Source organism: Miniopterus natalensis, chromosome 4 (assembly GCF_054644295.1).
Source record: "Miniopterus natalensis isolate mMinNat1 chromosome 4, mMinNat1.hap1, whole genome shotgun sequence".
Classification (NCBI taxonomy): domain Eukaryota; kingdom Metazoa; phylum Chordata; class Mammalia; order Chiroptera; family Miniopteridae; genus Miniopterus; species Miniopterus natalensis.
The window spans coordinates 68,999,893-69,020,293 of record NC_142084.1 but is presented as its reverse complement, the minus strand read 5'-3'; the positions used below and the strand labels follow the sequence as shown (position 1 = coordinate 69,020,293).

At 54.9% G+C, this 20,401-nt stretch overlaps 1 protein-coding gene across 1 annotated transcript in view; it reads right to left on the bottom strand.

Moving 5' to 3' along the window:
* Positions 1 to 89: 89 nt before the first annotated feature.
* RFX1 (regulatory factor X1) overlaps positions 90 to 20,401 on the bottom strand; it is a 31,378-nt gene continuing 11,066 nt past the window's right edge. The window contains 20 exon segments of the mRNA XM_087816757.1: positions 90 to 1,411; positions 1,545 to 1,590; positions 1,671 to 1,824; positions 2,115 to 2,323; positions 2,426 to 2,575; positions 3,826 to 3,923; positions 4,007 to 4,158; positions 4,512 to 4,621; positions 4,704 to 4,822; positions 5,036 to 5,151; positions 5,245 to 5,364; positions 6,324 to 6,505; positions 8,914 to 9,283; positions 12,288 to 12,382; positions 13,145 to 13,522; positions 13,873 to 13,968; positions 14,999 to 15,115; positions 16,122 to 16,229; positions 16,852 to 16,935; positions 17,157 to 17,266. Coding sequence (XP_087672883.1) covers positions 1,242 to 1,411; positions 1,545 to 1,590; positions 1,671 to 1,824; positions 2,115 to 2,323; positions 2,426 to 2,575; positions 3,826 to 3,923; positions 4,007 to 4,158; positions 4,512 to 4,621; positions 4,704 to 4,822; positions 5,036 to 5,151; positions 5,245 to 5,364; positions 6,324 to 6,505; positions 8,914 to 9,283; positions 12,288 to 12,382; positions 13,145 to 13,522; positions 13,873 to 13,968; positions 14,999 to 15,115; positions 16,122 to 16,229; positions 16,852 to 16,935; positions 17,157 to 17,266 — 2,984 coding nt within the window. The 3' untranslated portion in view covers positions 90 to 1,241.

The window sequence follows — 20,401 nt, the reverse complement described above, 5'->3', positions numbered from 1 at the left end:
CTGAGTTCCCTTTACTGTGATCAGGGCAAGGTCCTACCCCCTCCACCCCACCCCACCCCCCTAAGGCCCTCAAGTCAGCAGTAGCCAAATATCACAGCAGAGTTTATTGTTTAAGAAAGACTACAAAAAGGTAGAAAACGCTTGGCACACTAGACTACCACACTTTCACTGCTGGGAGGGGAGGCCGGAGGGCGTGGAGGGGAGTGGGCGGCCACCCCAAAAGCTTGCAGCACTGCGGAGCACACAAAATAGTGATTTTTATACAATAAGTCAGTTGTTTTTTTTCTTTTTTTGTGATTTTTGCCATAAACATCTATCTCACAGGTTGAAAACACTGAGAAAACTGGAACAGATAAGGCCATGATGGTTGGAAAAAAACCCAAGTTACCGACCCCGCTTGGGTGGCACTCACAAATCGCACAATAGTCATGTGGGGGGCGGCGCACAGCAGGGAGAAGCACGGAGGTTCCATTACAAACCAGCTGTGGGATGTGGGGGTCTTGGATCTGAGCGAGTGGAGCCCAGGCCTTGACGGAGCAGGCCACTTACAGGCCCTGCTGCCTGCAGCAGGCCCCTCCGGGCTCCGGCACCAGGCCCAGCCCACTGCTCTTTGGAAGCTGGAGGTGGTGCCCCCTGTGGCCCTCGCTAGAGCCAGGCCGGGCAGTGCCCCCTTCCAGGGCTATGGGGCAAGGGAGGACCCAGCTCTAGAGAAGATGCGACACCCACGGCTTTAATTGCACTTATACCAAGGAGGAGGGAGCAGTGGGGTTGCTGGGGGAGGGGTCCCAGGGCTGCTGCTGACAGTAGGGGCGGTCCCTAGGTGATGCCCACCTGTGCCCACCCGGGGCTCAGGGCTGGGCCCAGGACAGGCTGTGCAAAGCCAGCGAGCTGAATAAGTTAACAGGGTAGGGGGGCCTGCCTGCCTGCCCCCTGAGGGCGGGGAGGGAGAGGCTGCTGCCTTTCGGGTCAAGGGGCCAGGCTGCTGCCCCAAAGGGCACCTGGGCACAGCATCGGGTTCCTTAAGGCACGTCTTTTGTGTCAGTTTGCAGCTGTGGCTTCACCCGGCCCTGTGATTGTGCCGGACCCGTCCGGGGCAGGGACCCCCTTGCCTTCCCTGTCTGGGAGGCCCCCTCCCCGCCCTGGCAGAGGCTGGAGTGGGGACAGCGAAGCCATAGAAGCTGTGAGGGACCCTAGAGTGGAGAGCGGAGGGGGCGGGGAGCGGGACAAGGGAGGCCAGGGGGTTAGCTGGAAGGCAGCGCCTGCACGAAGAGGCCTCGCGCGTCTGTCCGGGCAAGCTTGGTTGGAGGCTCCAGGGCCTCCGGGCCCAGCGCGGGAGACTCGCCACCGGCCGCCAGCGATATATCCTGTGGCAGCTCGTCCTCGCTCTCCTCCTCCTCTTCCTCCTCCTCATCTGGGGCACACAGGTCAGTACCATGAGCGCAGGGCGTGGAGTCCCCAGCCCCCTGCAGCAGGTACCTCTCACCCCAGCCTGCGCCCCGCCCTATCCCGGATTTGGGCCAGGGGCAGGGACAAGCCCCATCTACCTTTGTCCGGGTCTAGAGGGTTCAGCGAGGTGGCCAGGTTGGCGAACTGGAAGAAGGGGAGAGGAGAAAGGGTGAGAGTCCCGCCAAGGGGTGCCCCGCCCACACCCTCAGCGCTCCGCCTCGCACCTCGCCCATGACAGCAATGGGGGTCTCGCCCTTGGCCTGGGCCACTCGGTGCTCGATCAGGTAGTACATGTACTCATCGTAGAGCAGCCGTATGAGGTGGAAGGAGCCGAAGCTGGCTGCGCTGCGCAGGGTCAGGTCCCTAATCACCATGGAGCTGGGGCAGCAGCGGAGAGAAGGCATAAGGCTGGGTTCCGCCCCTCATCCCTCCATTCCCGAGGCAGGCTCCAGCAAGCCCAGCTACCCAAGTCGGACCGCACAGGCTTCCGTGCGATGTGCCAGTGAGAGCAGAGGGCTCTCGCGGCCCCCACCTCCACCAAGACATCTACCTTTATAAAAGGCCACCTAACCCTCCAGGATGGCGGGGCCTTCTCTGGTCCCACTCCCTCCAAGGAGGCAGGGCCTCCTTCGGCCCCGCCCACCCCAGATCCCCCTAGCCGGCGGCACCTGTAGAAGGACCACTTGAGGAGGAACAGCTTGGCGGCCTTGGGAAAGCCGGCGCTGCCCTGGTAGGGCTTGAGCACTTGACTCACGACGCCGTCCAGCCAGGCCGCCCACTGCTCCAGTGAGTTCTGCTGCTGCAGTGTCACCTTGAAGTCCTGCTCCAGCCGCTGCACTACGCGGTCCTCGCAGCGGCACACCCACGAGGCCTGCTCCTGGGGCACAGTGGGAGGAGGCCCCCCTGACTCAGCCGCCACCCCAGGCCCGGTGGCCCACCCCCTCTAGCTCTACGCTCACCTGCCCCGCCCTGCGCTCACCTGCACGTTGGCGAAGTCCACACGGTTAAGGTCGCTCAGCATCTGATTGATCTGCGCTGTATTCTGCAGCACAGCGCGCGCCGCCTGCGCCAAGTGGTTAAGTGACGTGTAGCGCCGCAGGGTTTGCGCAAAGGCGCCAGCAGCTGCCACCTGGGGGCGATTGGGGGTAACTTGCGGCTTCCACAGAACCCACACACCACCTCTCTGAGCCCTTTTCTTTCTCCTAAGAAGGGTGGGAGTATACCTTGTTGCTTTTGTTGGGAGATCAAGGGGTTGGAGATTTCAAATTTTGGGTGTCCACCACCCAAAGTGTGGGTAAAAAATAATAATAATAATAATCAATGGTTTGTGTCTGACAACCATTATTATTATTATTGGACACAACAAAATCTCAGAGAGCACTGTCCAGAAAGGGCATTGCTCCAATAAAGTTTTGTTCTATTTTGTTTCAATTACTCTAGTGAATGTCAGCTCCACAAAGAGAGAATTTTGTTCATCTTGGTCATTGCTGTGCTGCTAGCACTAAGAACCATGGTGGGCACACAGTAAGCACTCAATGAATGTGTGTTTAATAAATGAGTGAATACACTAGTCTTGTCAGTTCTGAAGGGTTTTCCCCTGGATCCAGCTTCTGCTCTCCCCACAGTCTCCCAGCCCTGCTCTGTGTCCAGTGTACCCAGGGGTGATTCTTTAGACATCAGTTCTGTTTAGTTGTCTTGTTAGAAGTTTACAGACTAAAAAACCCTTTTTTTCCCTTTTTTGCCCAAGAGCAAGCACTTACAATCTAATTCCTCACTTCTTAGTTAGTGAATATGCAGCACTGACGAAGAGGGCTATTGTTCTGTTTTCTTGTCAGTGTCTTTTTTTTTATTTTAGATTTTATCTATTTCTGAACACTTAAAGCACTTTCTCTTGAGCATGTCTGAAGAAAACTACTTCAAGTTTGCAGTTTTTTGTTTTAATGCTCACTGGAGGACAAGCTCATCGATTTCAGAGAGGGGGGTAGGGAGGAGAGAGAGAGGGAAAGAGATGTGAGAGAGAAACAGTGACTGGTTGCCTCCCATATGCGCCCCAACCAGGGATCTGACCCACCACCTTTTGGTGTATGGGATGATGTTCTAACCAACTGAGCCACACAGGCCAGGGCTGCAGTTGATTTTTAAGATGCTGTGTTGTGTACAAAAAAACTACAAAGGGATTGTTTCAGAAATGGGTAACTGAGGAAGCTGGTTTGTAAGAAAACGCCCAAAGCTCGCTCCAAGGGGACAGGCATGGGGACAAATCTTACTGCCTCTACTGGGCAGGGTACTGAGGTACCCAGTCACCAGCCCCCAGACCTCGGCCCTGCAGCTGGGAGAGGGGAGCTGGGCTGAACCCAGGCTGGCCCTCCACACCCTCACCTTCACCCGCAGCATCTCCTCAGGGATGTTCACCATGGCATGGGTGAGCCAGCTTTCCAGGCTCTTGGCAAAGTTCCGGATTGCTTGGGTCAAGGCACCTGTGGGTGGCAGTGGGGGCTGATGAGGACTGAGGGGTTGTGGGCGGGGAGTGGGGTTGAGGGGGCAGCAGCAGTGCACTCACTGGGGATGGGCCGCAGCACATCGGGGATAAGGATCTCCACCAGGCCCTGGTATAGCACGTTGTCACAGTGCTTGGTCCACTGCAGCACGGGCTCAAACTTGGATAGCAGCACCAAGCTGGCCTTGGGTAGCCGCTTTTCTGCCTCGTCATGCCTGTGGGCACCCCACCCCTGGGGTCAGGCAGGTGCTTTCTGCCTCTGGCTGACCCTTGAGATCAGGCTGACATCAGCTCCAGTGCCTCCAGGGTCTGATGGGGTCTTATACTCTGCATACTGGGACACAGGTACCCACCCACCCACTGCAGGGAGGAAATGATTCAGTGGGGCACCCCATCCCATGCACTCAGTGTCAGACCTATACACATGCACACTATGGAGGGGGGGTCAGAAGGCCATGTTTACCCTACCAACTGCAGGATGCCTGAGGTCCAGCCCCCCCAGCCCTGGGTACTGATTCACACAGTCCTCCCCCTTTCTCCCCTCCTCCCTGCTCTCTCCTAGACTCACACGGCCAGCGGTGGTGCCTCACTGGGCTGGCTGAGGTTGTACCTCCAGAAGGTTTTCCACAGTGTCTCCACCAGGGTGAACTGCAGGTTCACCATGACGTCAACGATGGCCTATTGGGGAGGCTGGACATTCAGGAGTGTTGGGGGACAGCATGGCCCTCCCTCACCCCGCCTACCAGTCAGGCTGCCCTACCTCACAGTGTTCCCGGTACAGGACCTGGAAGGCCTTGATGTCCCCAGGCCCGATGCCCTCGGGTAGCACTTTGCCCTGGATGTCGAGCTCTGAGAAGTCAGGGAGGCTCCTCGAGGCATCTGGGGGCAGGAAGGGACACCATGAGGCCCTTTGTCCCCTACCTGCCTGTCCCCTTGGAGCCTCATCCTGGGATCTGATTGTCATCACTTTCCTACTAAGCAGGAGTCCCCCATGTGTAGTGGGGGATGACAAGGCTCAGAGAAGACAAGCAAACCTCCTGGGGACCACAAACCCTGACCCAGGCCCCAGCCCATAGGCCAGGGGGCTCTCACCCAGGAATTGCTGGTACTGCTGGACCTGCGCACTGATGTCTGACAGCCCGGTGGCCTGTTGTGGCCCCACGGCCACACCATTGGTCATGCCCTCCATCTTCTGGATGGGTTTGAGCCTGGGGGAGAAGGGGTGGGTGGGGCAATTGGGTGGGGGTCAGCCAAAATACCATCTCCTACCCATCAGTGTAGGGTCCAGCCTGCCCTTTTACCTCTGCTTCTGTGAGAAGGGCTGGCCTCGCATGGCCATGTGCTGTTGGTCCTCCATCAGCCGCAGCAGGGGCGAGCTGGCCTTGATGCGCAGGCCATAGTAGTGGTACTTGGAGTTGCCCCTGGGAGTGAGGTGGAAAGTGAGGGCTGGGTTGCAGAGGCCGCTAGTCATCCACTGGGAGCTTCACGTCACACCTGTTTCCTTGCTACTTGGGGACCAAACACAGCCCACAGCAAGGAGACACATTCCACAGAGCCGGGGATGTGTGCTGGGGTAGCATAGGGGCTGCGGGTGCCAAGAGGCCCCCAAGTGCCAACTAAGCTCTGTGAAGACGGGGCCAGTGTCTGGGGCATCCTCAACTCCCAATCCTTGCACGAGGCAGCAAACACTTGTTGACTACTAGTCGTAAGAACATGTTAGGTGCTGTTCTGAGATCTGAGCACATACAAATCCACATGCTCCTCATCCCAATCCTATGAAGACTGCTTAATGGACAGGTAAGGAAATGGAGGCACAGAGAGATGTGGCACTTTGCCCAAGGTTATGAGGTGATGCCTAAGGTGGAAACGAACTGAGAGATGCATGTGTAGGCGTAGGAGTTGCAAAAGAAAAGCAGGGAAGGGTGGGTTTGTGGAATGGCTCCCTGTTCCTTCCTGTGTGAATTTACTGACTTAAGGCCCTTGATTAAGCACTGACTGTGTGCAGCCCCTGTACTCACAAGGTGTGTGTATTTCAGCATCAGAAGACAGATAAGAAACAAGGGAAGTAACATAAAAGGCATGTTGGATGATGGGAAGTGATAAGGAGAAAAAGCAAGCAAGGAAGGGGGAAGGGGCGGAGTGTCAGAGAGGTAGGGAAAGGCTGCAGTTTTAGTTAAGGGGGCCAAAGGATGTTTGAGTAAAATGTAGGGGAAAGCACACAAGGCATCAGTCATAGCTGGAGCAAAGGCCCTGGGGGGGAAGCTGTAGAGAGGCCAGGGGGGCTGCAGGGGAGTGAGTGAGGGCATGATAGGGGTAGCTGAGGCGCTGGATAACTTGGGGTGGGAAGGTCCTTGTGGCTGTCAGGGGCAGGTGGCCCCACCTGGTGCCTAGACGGCGGGTGCGCAAGCCCATGAAGACAGAGCGGATGAGCTTGCCAAAGGAGGCAGCATTGACGGGTTCCAGCTTCTGCTCCTGGCAGTGCAGCAGGTAGTGGCAGTAGAGGGTGCTCCGTGGTAGGCTCACGCCCTCGGCCGTCTCATAGTTGTCCAGGAGCCACTGGACCTAGGGCCAGAATAGGGATGGAAGAGTGCTAAGAATCGCTTCAGTTTGTCAACTACAGTATCGCCCCTTATCCATGGTTTTGCTTCCTGCAGTTTCAGTCACAATGTGAAAATATTAAATTTCCCCAGCCATCAACACTGTCTGCTCCTGATATCCAATCATTGACATTGTCATGGCTCAATGATCCAGGATCACAGAAGTAATACATCACAAGGTCAGTAGTAGCCTCACACACTAAGTCACAATTCATACATCATTCACTTCACTCCACTTCATCATGTAGGCATTGTATCAGCTCTCATCATCACAAGAAGGTTGAGTACAGTACAATAAGATATTTTGAGAGGGACCACATCCACATAATTTTATTACAATATATTGTTACAATTGTTCTATTTTATGATGTTATTGTTGTGAATCCCTGACTGTGCCTAACTTATAAATTAAACTTTATCATATGTATGTATATATAGGAAAAAATGACAGTTTATATAGGGTTCAGGCATCTACTGGGAGTCTTGGAACATACCCCCCCCAGATAAGGCGGGGCTGTAGTACTCATTGCTAATGCTCTCTGTACCTATTTCCAATTGTGATCCTGCCAACCACAATGTAGGGCACATCGTATTACAATGACCCATGGGAACTCTCTAGAACCACATTGTCCAATATAGTCCTGTCAGCCACATACAGCTTTTTATTTATTTATTTATTTTAAATGAGATTTATTCTTTTTTTAAAATAATTTTTAAAAATATATCTTCATTGATATCAGAGAGAGGAAGGGAGAGGGAGAGAGTTGAAACATCAATGATGAGAGAGTCATTGATCGGCTGCCTCCTGCACACCGAGGATCAATCTCCCAACCCAGGCATGTGCCCTGACCAGGAATCGAACCACGATCTCCTGGATCCTAGGTCGATGCTCAACAGCTGAGCCAAGCCCAGCCAGGCACATACAGCTATTGAAATACAAATTTAAATTAACTTATGCGGAGTGAAAAAGGCCAATGTCAAAAGGTCACAGGGAATATGATTCCATTCACAGAACATTCTCAAGTTACAGATTTGGAGAACAGATTTGTGGTTGCAGGGGGTTATGGATGTTGGGAGGGAGGAGGGCAGGGTGACTAGGAAGGGTTAGTAGGAGGGAGACCTTTGTGGTGCTGAAACAGTTCTGCATCTTGACTACAGTGGTGGTTTCCCAAATCTGCACACACAGCAGCAGACACCCACACTATACCAATGCTACCTGGCTGGTCGGATACCATACTACAATTACGCCAAATGTAACTAGTGGGGTAACCTGAGAATGGGCCCATGGGATCTCTCTCTCTTCTATTTTTGCAGCTTCCTGTGACTCTAAAATCATATCAAAATAGTTTTAAAAAAGCAACTCAACTCAGTTCCCTGGTGACCCCTGCCAAATTTCAAGTGCTTGATAGCCACATGTGGCCACAGGCCTCTGTACTGAGCATCACAGAGAAAACATATCACCAGAGAATGTTCTATTGAACAGCACTGTTCTAGCACAGCATGTTTGCAAACTGTGAGTGCGGACCCATTAGGGGGATCATGAAATCAGTTAGTGGGTCACACCAACATTAAGAAAAACTAGACTAGCCCTTGCTGGGTAGCTCAGTTGGTTAGAGCATTGTCCCAATACACCAACATTGCATGTTCCATCCCAGGTCAGGGTACATACAAGAAGCAACCAATGAGTGCATAAATAAGTGGAACAACAAATCAATGTTTCTCTGTCTCTTCCTTCCTCTATCTCTAAAATCAATAAATAAAATTTTAAAAAGAAAAAAGAAAACTAGACTAGAAGCCAGGCTGCATGGGTACACAGGGGAGGTCCTGCCTTCTGAGAAAGTGTCCATCTTGGTTATGTGGTCCCCAATGGGTGACCATGTGAGAGGACAGTAGTTAAAAAAGTGGGGAAGCCATCGCTCCAGACCCCATGCTCTGAGGACAGAGACCACCCCATTACTACCAGGCCCTGACCCATGGTCACAGAGCTGATGAGGGGCCCATTTGGGGTTGGGACCCAGGGCTGCCCAAGTGACTAAATGCAGCAGTCTCTGAGCAGAACAAGGTTATTTTGATGTCTTCCAGATGAACAAAGAACATTGCTCAGGGCAGCTCCCCTTATGATGGTGCCTGCTTCTCCTTCTCTTCGCTATCTATCTGCTATTATCGATTATAATCAGAGTAGGTGACCCTTCTTAGGGTACTACCCTAAAAGCTTCATCCATATTAGCTGAGGCTCAGAATCACTTGTTTGAGACCACACAGTGAGAATTTGATCCCAGGCCATTTTCATCTGAGCACTCTAGTGCCAGGCTACCTAGGTGTCTGCAGGGGTCTCCACCACCTGCCTCTGCAGGGGCCAGGATTCGTACTTACAGTAGCTGGTGAGGCACGGGTGGTGTGGGAGTAGGACTGGCTGGCACTGCCCAGCATGTAGCCACCTTGGATCACGTAGGTGCCTGCTCCGCTGCTGCTGCCACTGCTGCCACCACCACTGCCCCCACCGCTGGCTCCATTGCCACCACTGCCACCGTTGCTGCTGTTGCTGGCCCCGCCCCCGCTGCTGGTGGGGCTGGCGACAACCTGGCTGCCAGACACGTACATGGGCACGGAGCCGCTGCTGGCCACTGCCTGGGAGGTGGCAGGCGTGCTGACCTGGGTGGCCGTGCCTGCAGCCTCATAGTAGCTGGTGCCTGCTGTCTGCGTGTACAGTGGCGTCTCGGGGTAGGGATAGGTGCTAGAACGGCTGAGAAAGAAGCAAAAGGAGGGGAGTCAGGGGCAAGAGCCAGGCAATTAAGGGACATGAAGGAGGAGGCGCCTACAGGGGTGGCTGGGAGCAGAAAGCCACAACCTGAGTGTTGGACAAGGCAAGCCTGAGTGTCAGACCAGGCACCACCCCAAGTGCTTGATGGGCAAATTTTCACTGAATCCTCAAAGCAGCACCCTGACATGGGAGTCCCTACCTCACATGTGAGGAAGCTAAGACAAAAGGACTAGGTGCCCTGGCAGGGTGGCTTGCAATTGGGGAGCATACAGGAGGCAACCAATTGATGTTTCTCTCTCACATTGATGTTTCTCCTTTCCTCTCTCCCTAAAAAAAAAAAAAAAAAAAATCAATAAAAAAAACATATCCTCAGGTGAGGATAAAAATAAAACAAAACAAAACAAAACAAAAACACCTGCCTCCCAAAGATTATTTTTAAAAAGGAAGTTTAGGTAACTTGCAACAGGTCACATACTTCACTCAATAAAAAAAAAATTATTGAGCACTTATTGTATGCTGGTATGGTACTGTACTAGGCACTTGCAATTGGGTGAGACAAAAAAGGCCCCGCGTGGGGGAGTTAATGTTCTAATTGGGGAGCTGGAAAAGCAGCCTATTGCAAAGGTAAATTGAGAGTACTTCAGAAGTGCCCCTAAGGAGAAGACTGGAAGGGGGAGGCTCTACTAAATCCAGTGGCCACCCTGAGTGCAGATGCATTTTCTTTGGATCCAGCGATCTATTCTGCCCTGGAGAGTTCTCCAGCTATCCCAGGACCTGCCTCAGATGATGCTGGCTCAAGGCTGCAAATCATAGCAAAAAAGTAAAAATGACTGTCGGTTCATCTTTAGGGGCTAAGTAAAAGGTGGAGAAATTCTACATAGGGGTGAGTGGAAGAGGGAGGAGGAGGAAGGTCTCATGGTCCCAAAAGAACAAGTTCCAAAACATTCCAATAGGTGAAAAGAGGGAGGAAGGGTGCAGATGATGTCTTAGTAATAGAGGGGAGACTAAGCAGAATTTCATATCTACACCTGCCATCTATATGCCATCTATGGGGGTGGAGAGGGGATGGGCAGGGGCACCTCTCTTGCTGCCTCACTGGACATCACTGGACATAGTTTTGATTTTTGAGCCCTCTTAACATATTAGTGATTAAAAATAATATTAAATTTTACAAATCCAGAAAGGTAGGAAGGCTAGTATGGGATAGCCTGGCTCAGAAGGAACTGTTGGAGCCATCTCATGAAGAGGAAGCAGAAGAGGGAGCCTTGTGGGCCTCTGGGGGCAGCCAGGAGAGGGAGTTGGTGGGTCCAAGAGTAGTGAGAGGTATGATCACTGGAGGTGTGTGGCCCTGCCCGTCACCTTAATCCAGATCTCGATCACTGTGCACAGGTTCACATCTATAACATGACTGACACCAAGGGTGTGTGACCCTAACTGGCACTAGCAAGTGCCTACCCCTTCCAGTGGCAAGGACCACAGCCAGGACCAGCCCAGTTCCCCACATGCAACAATTGCTCCAAAAGAATGTTGCTCTGGCAGCTACTTGTTGACTGACTGACTGAATGAATGTATGCATCCTTGATACTGGCCTGGACAGGGCCAGGGACAGAGGCACAGGGGCTGTGGCTTTTGCCAGGGTGGGGATCAAGGCCAGCCAAGGGCTGGGAACATAGTAACAGTCCATTTTGAAGAAAAAAGAGAAGATACATTGCCCTAAGAACTTCATATAGAAGAAAAATCTGATGGTAACGATGGACCACATGGCATCTCACATACTATAATCACAGAGGGGAGAATTCAAAGAAAAGCAAGGGACAGATGCTACCAAGGGAAGCAGATGGAGACACCCTGGGACCCCAGGCCTGGGTCCATGGCTCAGCTCTGATTCTGACATCCTAGTGGTCCTTGGGGCCTGTCTCCTCTCTGTAATGCCCCTCTGTGGTCCCTCCCAGCAATGGTTAAATGCACAGCTAGGAGACTGGCAGCATTAGAAATATATCAAGAGAACTGTGAGGTAGCTGGACACCATGAACCATGACTCAGGTGCTGGGGCCATGCCCCTGGAGGTAGCCACAGCATCATGATCCAGGAACCAAGCTAAGCATGGTCCATGAGCCAACCTACCACCAGCGTCACGCCCACAGGGAAAGGTGGCAGAAATATAAGAAAAATCAGAAAAATGCAAAGAAAACCAAATGAAGCTTCTAAAAACTGAAACAACAGTTACTACAGTCCTGGAATTATTACTATGGGGGATGGAAGAGGGAAAGTGGCATGTGGAGGATCCCAGGCTGGGGCTAGGGCAGGTCTGGGGCATGGTATTAATGCTGTGCCATGTGCAGTACCAGGGAGTGGAAGTCACCTATGTGTCAGCTGAGTGGGGCCTGGCTTTATTATTCATGCTACGTCCACACAGTGGAGTACTGCACAGTGTTAAAGAGAGTGACTGGGACCCATCTGAGCAAATAAGAGGATGAGGTTTGAGATACATATTGGGGAAAGAAATAAGGGATAGAACATGCTCCCTCTATTTTTGAACATAGAAAGGGTAGTTTCTATTCTCAGAGTCTCTCTAGAAGGAAATAAAAAACAGGTCAGAGTGCCCCCATGGGGCAGGGTGGGGGTTAAAGAGTGAAGGCAATTTCTTTTTCACTGTTTAACATTTCCTGTTATTTAGACATTTTTATCTTGTAAAACTTTTAATTTAAAAAAATTTTTTTGGGGGGTGGGCTAAAAACCAGGCCCATCTGACCCCAAAGCCCTAAGCTATGCTGGATCCCTTTCCCAACTTATAAGGGTCCTCCCTGCTTTACCTTTGCCTGGTGGCTGCTGGAGCACCTGCCACCTGTCTGTCATCAGAAGCCTTGAAGGCTGTCTCGTCCCCTGGGGGCTGGGACTGGGCCCTCCAGTCCTGGGGAGTCCCGAGCAGACCTATGATCCTAATCCTGTCTCTTCCCCCAGCTTCCCCCCACACACACACACTCACATGGCACTGGTTGTATAGCTGGCGTCACCACCCTCCACATACTGCACTTGGCTGGAGTACACATGTGGGACAGGTACCTGCTGGAGCTGCTGCACCTGTCATGGGACAAAGAGCATGGAGAGGGTCAGAGGTGAGCCCACTCCTCCGCCTCTGCCTCTAAAGGGCTGGTGGCAGCCCCGCCTCTCCTGGACACCTGGCTCCCAGGCTGAAAGGCTGCACTTCTAGGCTCTCTAAATGCACAGTAAACAGGACCAGGAGTCAGAGGCCCAGGAACTGCAGCCTCTGCCAGGGCTGGGAATCAGGCAGAGCTGTGTCAGAAGCTAGGACTCTGCTCTGATTAGGGACAGCAAGGGTGGGGCCTGAGGTGGGGCAGACAGAGGGGGAGCCCAGACAGGGTTCTACTGTGGATGTGAAAGCTGGACCCCAGGTGCAGAGCCAAGCACTGGGACAAGGCTGTTGCTAAAGCCAGAGCCTGGAACTATAGACAGTGCCTTGTGGATGGAGTCTGTATCAGGGACTGAACCCCAGTCTGCAGGGATGGGGCCTGGAAATCATGTAGAGGATTTAGGGGCTGAGACAGTGTCCAGGCGTGGGGCCCGGTTTGTGGGACGGAACCTGGAACTACGCACAGGGCTTTAGGGGCGGGGCTCGCGTTCCCCACCCTTACCCGCCTCCACCCGTCTGTAAGGGCAGAGCCTGGGACCTGGGATGGGCTTTGGGGAGAGGGTCAAAGGTGGTTCCCCAGACTGGCTGGTAGAGGTGGGGTGTCCAGGGCCTAAGGGGCCGGGCGCAGGCCGGGGCCGGCGGATCCCGCCCCCGCCCGCCCCTTGTCCCCCGCCAGTGTGTCGGGGACCTACTTTGAGGGCCGTGGCAGCCGTGCCGAACACTAGCACCTGGGGGACTCTCTGGATCCTGACCCTCTGGTCTGGGCTGGCTCGGGCCGGGAGCCCGGGCAGTGGCTCGAGGACCACTTTCTGCTGCGGCAGGAGCAGGTGTGGGGGCAGCACGCCCACCAGCTCCACCCACTGCTCGGTGCCCGGTTCGTAATGGGGCGTCGGCAGCTCGGGGCTGCCTAGCTGCGGGGCCTCGCCGCTGCACGTGGGCTGGAGCGACGGTGGCTCCTGGGCCAGCGCGCCGGGCCCAGGCGTGGGCGGCCGGGGTGGCGGCTCCGGCGGCGGCGTGGGCCTGGGCTCTCGCTGCTCTGCCTTCCTAGCGGGAAACTGACTGCCTGAGCTCTGGAGGACAAACAGAGACACTGGCGGGTAACCAGGGCTGCTGCGGGCGGGGCTCCAGGCCTCCGCTGCCCACCGGATGCTGAGCTCACGCAGCAACCCGACCAGAAGATCCCTGCTTCGTGTCTCAAGGACATGAGACTCCAGATTATTCTCTTAGCAAATAGACATGTGCTAGGTGCCAGGGAAGGGGAAGCCCACAGCCAGAGGTGGAGCCCAGAGTGGGGCTAGACCCTTGAGGACCCCAGGGGTGGCTCCATTCCCTCCCTGCGGCCTGAGGGGCCTGCACCCCTCCCCAGCCCAGACCAGGACCAGCCCCAGTTTGCCCAGAGGCAGGTGGGGGAGATATGTACCTCTTGAGCCACATGGACTGGCTGGAGCCCCTGCACTGTGAGTGGCTGCACTGGGCTGGCTTTGGGTGCCTGTGGAGTGGCCTGGACCACAGACCTCTGGGGAGGGAAAAGGGAATCAGACCACGGTAATGATGGTGGCAAACCCCTCCCTAGCACCCACCCCTGCCCACATGCACTCATGTAAGCCTGAGAGCAGCCTGGTAAGAAAGAGGCCACCTTCTCCAGCTTCATTACAACATTGACTCTGGGCAGTTACAGGTGTGGAACCCAGGCTCAGCAAGGCAAGGCTGAGGGGAAGTGACAGGGCTGAGTTGAACTAGGAACTGACAGGGAGTCCCTGCTCTCTACTTCCACTCCCTTCAGGCTTATCCCACACTTCCATGTCCAGGATTCCCAATGTCCTCATTTCCATGCTATGGCAGGGATTCAGGTATCACCTTCAGGGCACAGTGAGGGACAGGCTGGGGGTGGGTAGGTGGGGGGTTGGTGAGTGGTAGAGCACAGATTCAAATCCAGATCTGGAGGTTCAGAGGGGCTGTGGTGTCAGACAGAACATCTGTTGAATCCTTTGGGGTACAGTTCTGCTTTCCTCTGGGGAGGGGATCTATGGCTTTTATCTGGTTTTCTGAGGGTTGGGAAAGCACCAATTTCAGTGGTAACAAACAGTTGACAGACAACCCTCACCTCTCACCTAACCTGCTCTGGGTGCCCTGGCTGGTGGCTCAGAGCACCACCTCCTCCAGAATGCTGGAAATAGATTTAGAGGCTAGGGCCTCTCCCTGAGTCTCTTAGGAGTGAGCCAGGACTTGGCCTTGGGGCTCCTCCAGGCAAATGGACCCAAAGAGGCCCAAGTTGTTTCTCAAAGCTTCCAGTGTCTGCTCAGTGTTAGGTGCCTCCCACAGGACCACATTTCATCCTCACAGCAGCTCCAACCACACTGACCCCAGGCCCCAGGGCAGAAGACATTATTTAGATGAGGATGCTGGATCTGGAGAGAGGCAGAAGCGCTTGCCAAAGGTCCAGGTGGCAGGACTCCCATCTGCCCAGCTCTCACAGCCCTAGGAGGCTGCAGAGGCCGCCTGGCCAGGAACCCTTGCCCCAGCTGCCGCCCGCCTTGGCCTGGCACCTCTTGGGTGACAGGGACACTCTGCTGGATGCCGTGGACCTGCAGCTGCTGTGGTACCGTGCCCGTGGGGGCCCCAGCCGTCTTGCTGGAGGAGCTGTTGGCCTGCACTGGCGACCGCTACAAGGAAAGAAGACATGGAGTGTTGCCTGGGGCATCCGGGCCCTGACAAAATGCTTCTCAGGAGGACTATCCCCAAGAGCTGTTGGGAAAGGCAACAGCCAGTGGGGGCATGTGCCAACCATCTAAGCTGTTAACGGGATCCATTCTGTATACTCAAATGCCTAGTCCTGGCCACAAGCCGCAGTCACCACTGGGTAAGACTGGGGTTTCAGCCCAGAGGTGCTGGTAAGCAGACTCATCTTCCCCAGTGAGGATAGCTGGACTCCAGCCTCAGCTCAGGGGCCATCTGCAGCCCCAAGGTGAGGAAAGATAGGTAAGGGAATACCTAATTTCCAGATATGCTGAGGCACAGATGGCAATGAACATGCCCCAGAGCTACATAGCTATGAATGGTGGCACCAGGCACTGCCCCCAGGCCAGTTTGCTACAGAGCCCCTTTGAGCTCTGGGCCATGCTGGTATCATTAGCTATTTTATATGAAGAAAACTCTGGGCACAGAAGGCTCTGAAGGCCTTCCCAGAGTGCCCCAGGAGTGCCTCAGAGTGCCCTCTGAGCTGGAGGGTCTGAACTCAAGCTCCTAATGTGGACACCCATGCTCCAGCCCCAAGGCACACCTGCCTGCCTCCAACACTCTTGAAGATATTGAGGGTTCCTAGATTCCACCCTATGGTCTGAGGAAGAGCCTCTACCCACCCTATAGAGGGAAGGACTACTTTGCCTCCTACAATACATTCTTGAGCTGGAGGTGAGAGGCCCATCTCAACCTGCTATGGGGAAGGGAGCCAACTCCATCTCCTGAAGGTAGCAGGACCAGGAATGGGGCAGCCAAGCCACTCTGCCTGGGGTCAAAGAGGTATCAGAGATGGGAGTGGGGAGGACTGGAGGATTCTGGAGGAGCAAATGGGCTTGTGGGGCAGACAGGAGCTCCAAGTATATTATGAGGGTACATAGCTAACCTGGGGAGAGAGGAGTGGGGAAGGTAGCTGACAGGGCCACCACCTACCTCAGGGGGTGAGTGCACCTGCTGGGTGCTGTGCACCGTCAGGGAGACCTGGCCTGCTTTGACACCTGGAGCTGTGCTCTGCACTACCAGCCGCTGCGTGGGGAGAGCCTAGAGCCCGGAGGGAGAAGGACCACAGTTCACTGAAGACAGTCTATACAGTTTAAACGACGATTAATGAGCAACTGTGCTGAGCCAGGCAACATCCTAGTACTGCATGCTTAGCTCACGGAACCTCCCAGACAGCACAATCTCAGCATAGCGAATGTCCTTGCCTGAGGTCTTGGAGCCCATAAGCAACAGAGCCAGGGTTTATGTCAGGGAGCCTCATTCTTGAACCTGACAGGGCTGTCCTGGTCTGTGCTGAAGCAGGCACAACACCTGTAGCCTTCCAAGTGACAGAGCACAGAGCCCTTGCAGTCCCTGTGCTGGCTACAGGCTGTCAGCACCTAACTGGTCTTGGGTTCTCTGCTTGGGGATATCAGAATGGCCCTGCAAGCTACCTTCCTTATGGCCAATCCATAATTCTTTCTGTTAAGGTGACTTGTGTGGCTCCTCCTTCCCTGATGAGCCCTGACTGACACAGCCTCACTGGCTGGAAGCTGTGGGTGGGGCAGCCCTGTATGGGCTCATGTCCTGGATGCTGGTGAGGGCAGATCCCCGAAGGCTATCAAGGGTTGGTTCTGCACCCTGGGGAGGCCATGAAGGCCAGGGCCAGATGTGGCAAACTTACCTGCTGGGGCACAGGGATGTTGGTGAGCTGGAGGGGTGACATGTGACCTGGCTTGGCCTGCACACTCGTCTGGACCAGCAGCCGCTGTGGGGGCAAGAAGGCAGGCCATGAGCTGTGCTGATTTCCCCAGGAGGCCCAGTCCAGGTGGGTGGAGGGATAGCTGAAGTGAACATCTTGATAAGGACAGGTAAGCAGATGGCTTTGGCAGCAGATCAGGGAGGGAAGGCCAGGTACCCTCAGCCACAGCCCCTACTGCCTCCCTCACGTGCCCTCCCCACCTGCCCCTGGGAAGGAGTGCACCCTACCTGCTGGGTGCCTTGCACCTGCTGAACCACCTGGGTGGGGACTCCAGTCTGGCTGGCCGTGGAGCCTGGGCTAGCCTCCGACACAGTCTCGCTGGCCCGCATGGCACCTTCTGGGAGGAGGAATCACAGGGTCAGCTCTGTCTCTGCTCCCACCCTAAGCCTGAGCTCATCTGGATGGGATGATGCAGTGTGAGGCAGATCCATGATGGGACCAGGCCTCTGCAGGAGTACTGCCTGCCATCTGGCCTGCCCTGCCCATGCCCACTGGGGTGCAGGCCAGGAGGACCCTTAACTTCCAGAAGCAACCCCACCCCCACCTTCCTAATCCCAAAGCCAGACCAAAAGGGGTGACTAGACAGCCATGATACAGTGGAGGCCCAGAGGACTAGACCCCCTTTTCCCAACAGACAGGACTTGTAGACAGGCAGTGACTGGCCTACTACCTCGGTAGCTCTGGAAGAACAAAAGTGCTGGAGCCACCTACGCTGAGATGACCTCTGGCTTCCCAGGAACCGCGGTGATTAGAGGAGTGGCCCCAGAACCTTTATAGCCAATGGCTGACAGCCCCCTCCCTCTTCACTGTCCCAGCCTTTCTGTCCTCATTGGGATGGGAGCAGGCTCGTACTCACGCTGAAGGGCAGCCGAGAAGAGGCAGTCATAGAACATGGTGCCCACCTCACTGTCCATCCCCCCACCTCCTGTGTCCAGGGGAGCCTGCCCTGTGCTTCTCACTCCTGGCCCATCTCTTCAGGAACAGCAGGGCACAAAGGCGGGTTTATACCTACAACCTTGGAGAGCTAATCCCCCCAGTAGATGCAGAGCTCCCAGCTGCCCTCTTGGAATAAACACTCCCCTCCCAGCAGGCGTGGCTAAACAGGGCCTTTTAGGGGCTGGGACTGGGACTGCACTGCAGGGTCAGGAGGGAGGCTGGTACCCAGAGATGCTATGAGACAGGTGCAGGTAGAGTTTCATGCACATCTCACTGAGTGATTAACAAGGGCTGGGGGGTGAGGACGTGAAGGGTGAGTGTTCCTGAAAGATGCGAGTTCAGAGAAACTCACCCCAGCCAGGAAACCACTTTTCCTGCCCCTTTGTGTGGCCTGATTTGCTCCCAGCAGTTCCAGAGGTTGGGGTGGGGCTGGGAGTACACATGTGCCTGCTCTCTAGTGTGCTCCCACAAGCAGCTAGGGTCCCAGCTCCACTTCCTGGGTCCCCTAGCAAGATTGCGGGGTGGTAGACAAGGAGGGCTAGGATTATCTATAGTGCTTCTGGTGCCCCAGGAGATGCACTAGGGTCTTCCTAGATAGCTGGAGATGGAAAGAACGTTATTACCCCTGATCTCAGATACAGCTACAGAGACTGGAAGAAAGGAAGTAACTTGCCCAAGGTCATTCTGCTGGGAACAGGCAGGCCAGGACACAGGCCCATATCTGTGCCTACATGAACACACCATGCATGGAACCTAGAGTCACAGGTCATGCCTGGGCTGAGGCCCCAAGGGTAGTGGTGTGCAGACTCAGGCTTGTGGGTACAGGGGCCTATGGGGACAACACAAGGTTCAGAGCATCCCAGGGTGGGGCTCAGCCTCCAAAGGAAGGAGCTGGGCCTCAGCCATGTGGGAATACCAGGAAAAAGGCCTAGCCAGGGCAAAAGGGCTGTCCCAGGTAGATGCAAATACCTCAGGGACCAAGTCTGGAGCAGAGCACGTGAATGTGTGTGTGTTAGGTAGTGGGGAGTAGTGGCCAGATGTGGGAGGAAGTGTTGGGGGAAGCCTCCCATTGGCCACATGTGGGGCAGTAGTTAGGATAACCCCAGGCATACTCAGCCAGCTGCTTCTGCAGCCAGTTCCAGAAAGCACAGATTCCTGTTTTGCTGGAATCTTCCCTTGCATCCACATAGGCTTCCCTGAGCCATGAGGGAGAAGGCCCTTACTGAGACAGCCCCCTGGAAGAAACCTGAGAAAACCCTGAGTCACATGAGGAGCCCAGCACACCTGGGTGTCTGTGGGACACAGGGAGCCAGCCCCAGGCCAAGAGATGACACCAACCGAGGTGGCCCATGGCAGGTTTGGCCTCGCGCAGGGTGGGCAGTGGGGGTGGGCTGGCCCCAGACACCTCCTAGGCCCAGGGCTCTGATGAAAAAGGCCAAAGCTGATCCTTGAGCGGGACCCTCAGAAGATCAGACATCTGCCTGGGACAACTGTCTTGCCCATCTTCTGCCCTGGGGTGGCCCCCAAGGCTGGGACATCCCCTCCCATGTCTGCCAGGCCAGTAAGGCAGGCTGGGCTGCAGGAAGATGAGCAGGTAAAGTTTCAGAGTCTATTCCTCAGGTGAGGGGCTTCCTGTGCGCCCTGTGTGCCTGTGTCTTGCCCAAGATGTGTGTGTGGGAGTGGGGAACGTGGAGTCTGAGAGCGTCTGCATCTGTCTGTCTGCCATCTCCACTCTAGGATGTGCATGAGATCAGGGAGGGCCCCACTGTCTCAAGTCTCTAGTCAGGAAGTGGCAGCTGATTTCCTGTCCCTCAATATGATGAGTGTTTCATCTTCCCTGGGCCCTACACTTCCCCTTCAAGACCTATTCATACCTCAAATGTCACGAGCTACTTGGGGGAAGCTGAGAGAGGCTCATTCTCCATGGACCATAGATTGGACAGTCTGGCCCTCTCCCTACTAATCCTTTGCTACCAGGGATGGTTTCAGTCAGGGGATCTTGGGGGGCGGGGGGAGAACCTCTGGGTCTCTGCTGCCCCCATGATCTTGGGTCCCTTTTCTGTCCTGACTTCAGTTTCCCCATCTGTGGGGAAACCATGCATCCCTACCCTCCATGTCCCTCTCTCAAACACAAGTCTTTTGGACTCCCAAGGAGTCCAAGTGAGAGAGAAGCAGGGAAGAGAGGCTAGAAATGGTCCCCCTTCAGCCTAGCCCCATCCCTGGTGGGCAGGCAGGCTTGGTTTCACTGTCCTGGGGACACTGCCAGGACCCATACAGCCCTCCTCCCACCTTGAGTTTCTGGCGAAGAGTCTGGTGGCTCTGAAGATGGGATTCATGGATCTAGAGGATTGTTTCTGAGCAGGGAAACTTGAGCTGCTTTCCCATCACCTCCAAAGTCACCTTAGGGCAGAGCCCACAAGGAGAGAGCTGGATGACCTATCTTCTAGTGCTGCCTTGGCTAGCTGCCAGCCTGGGCTCCAAGTCTAGATCCAGGCCCTTCCCTGCCCCCTCCCTGAGACTCCCTGGGTCCCTGGTC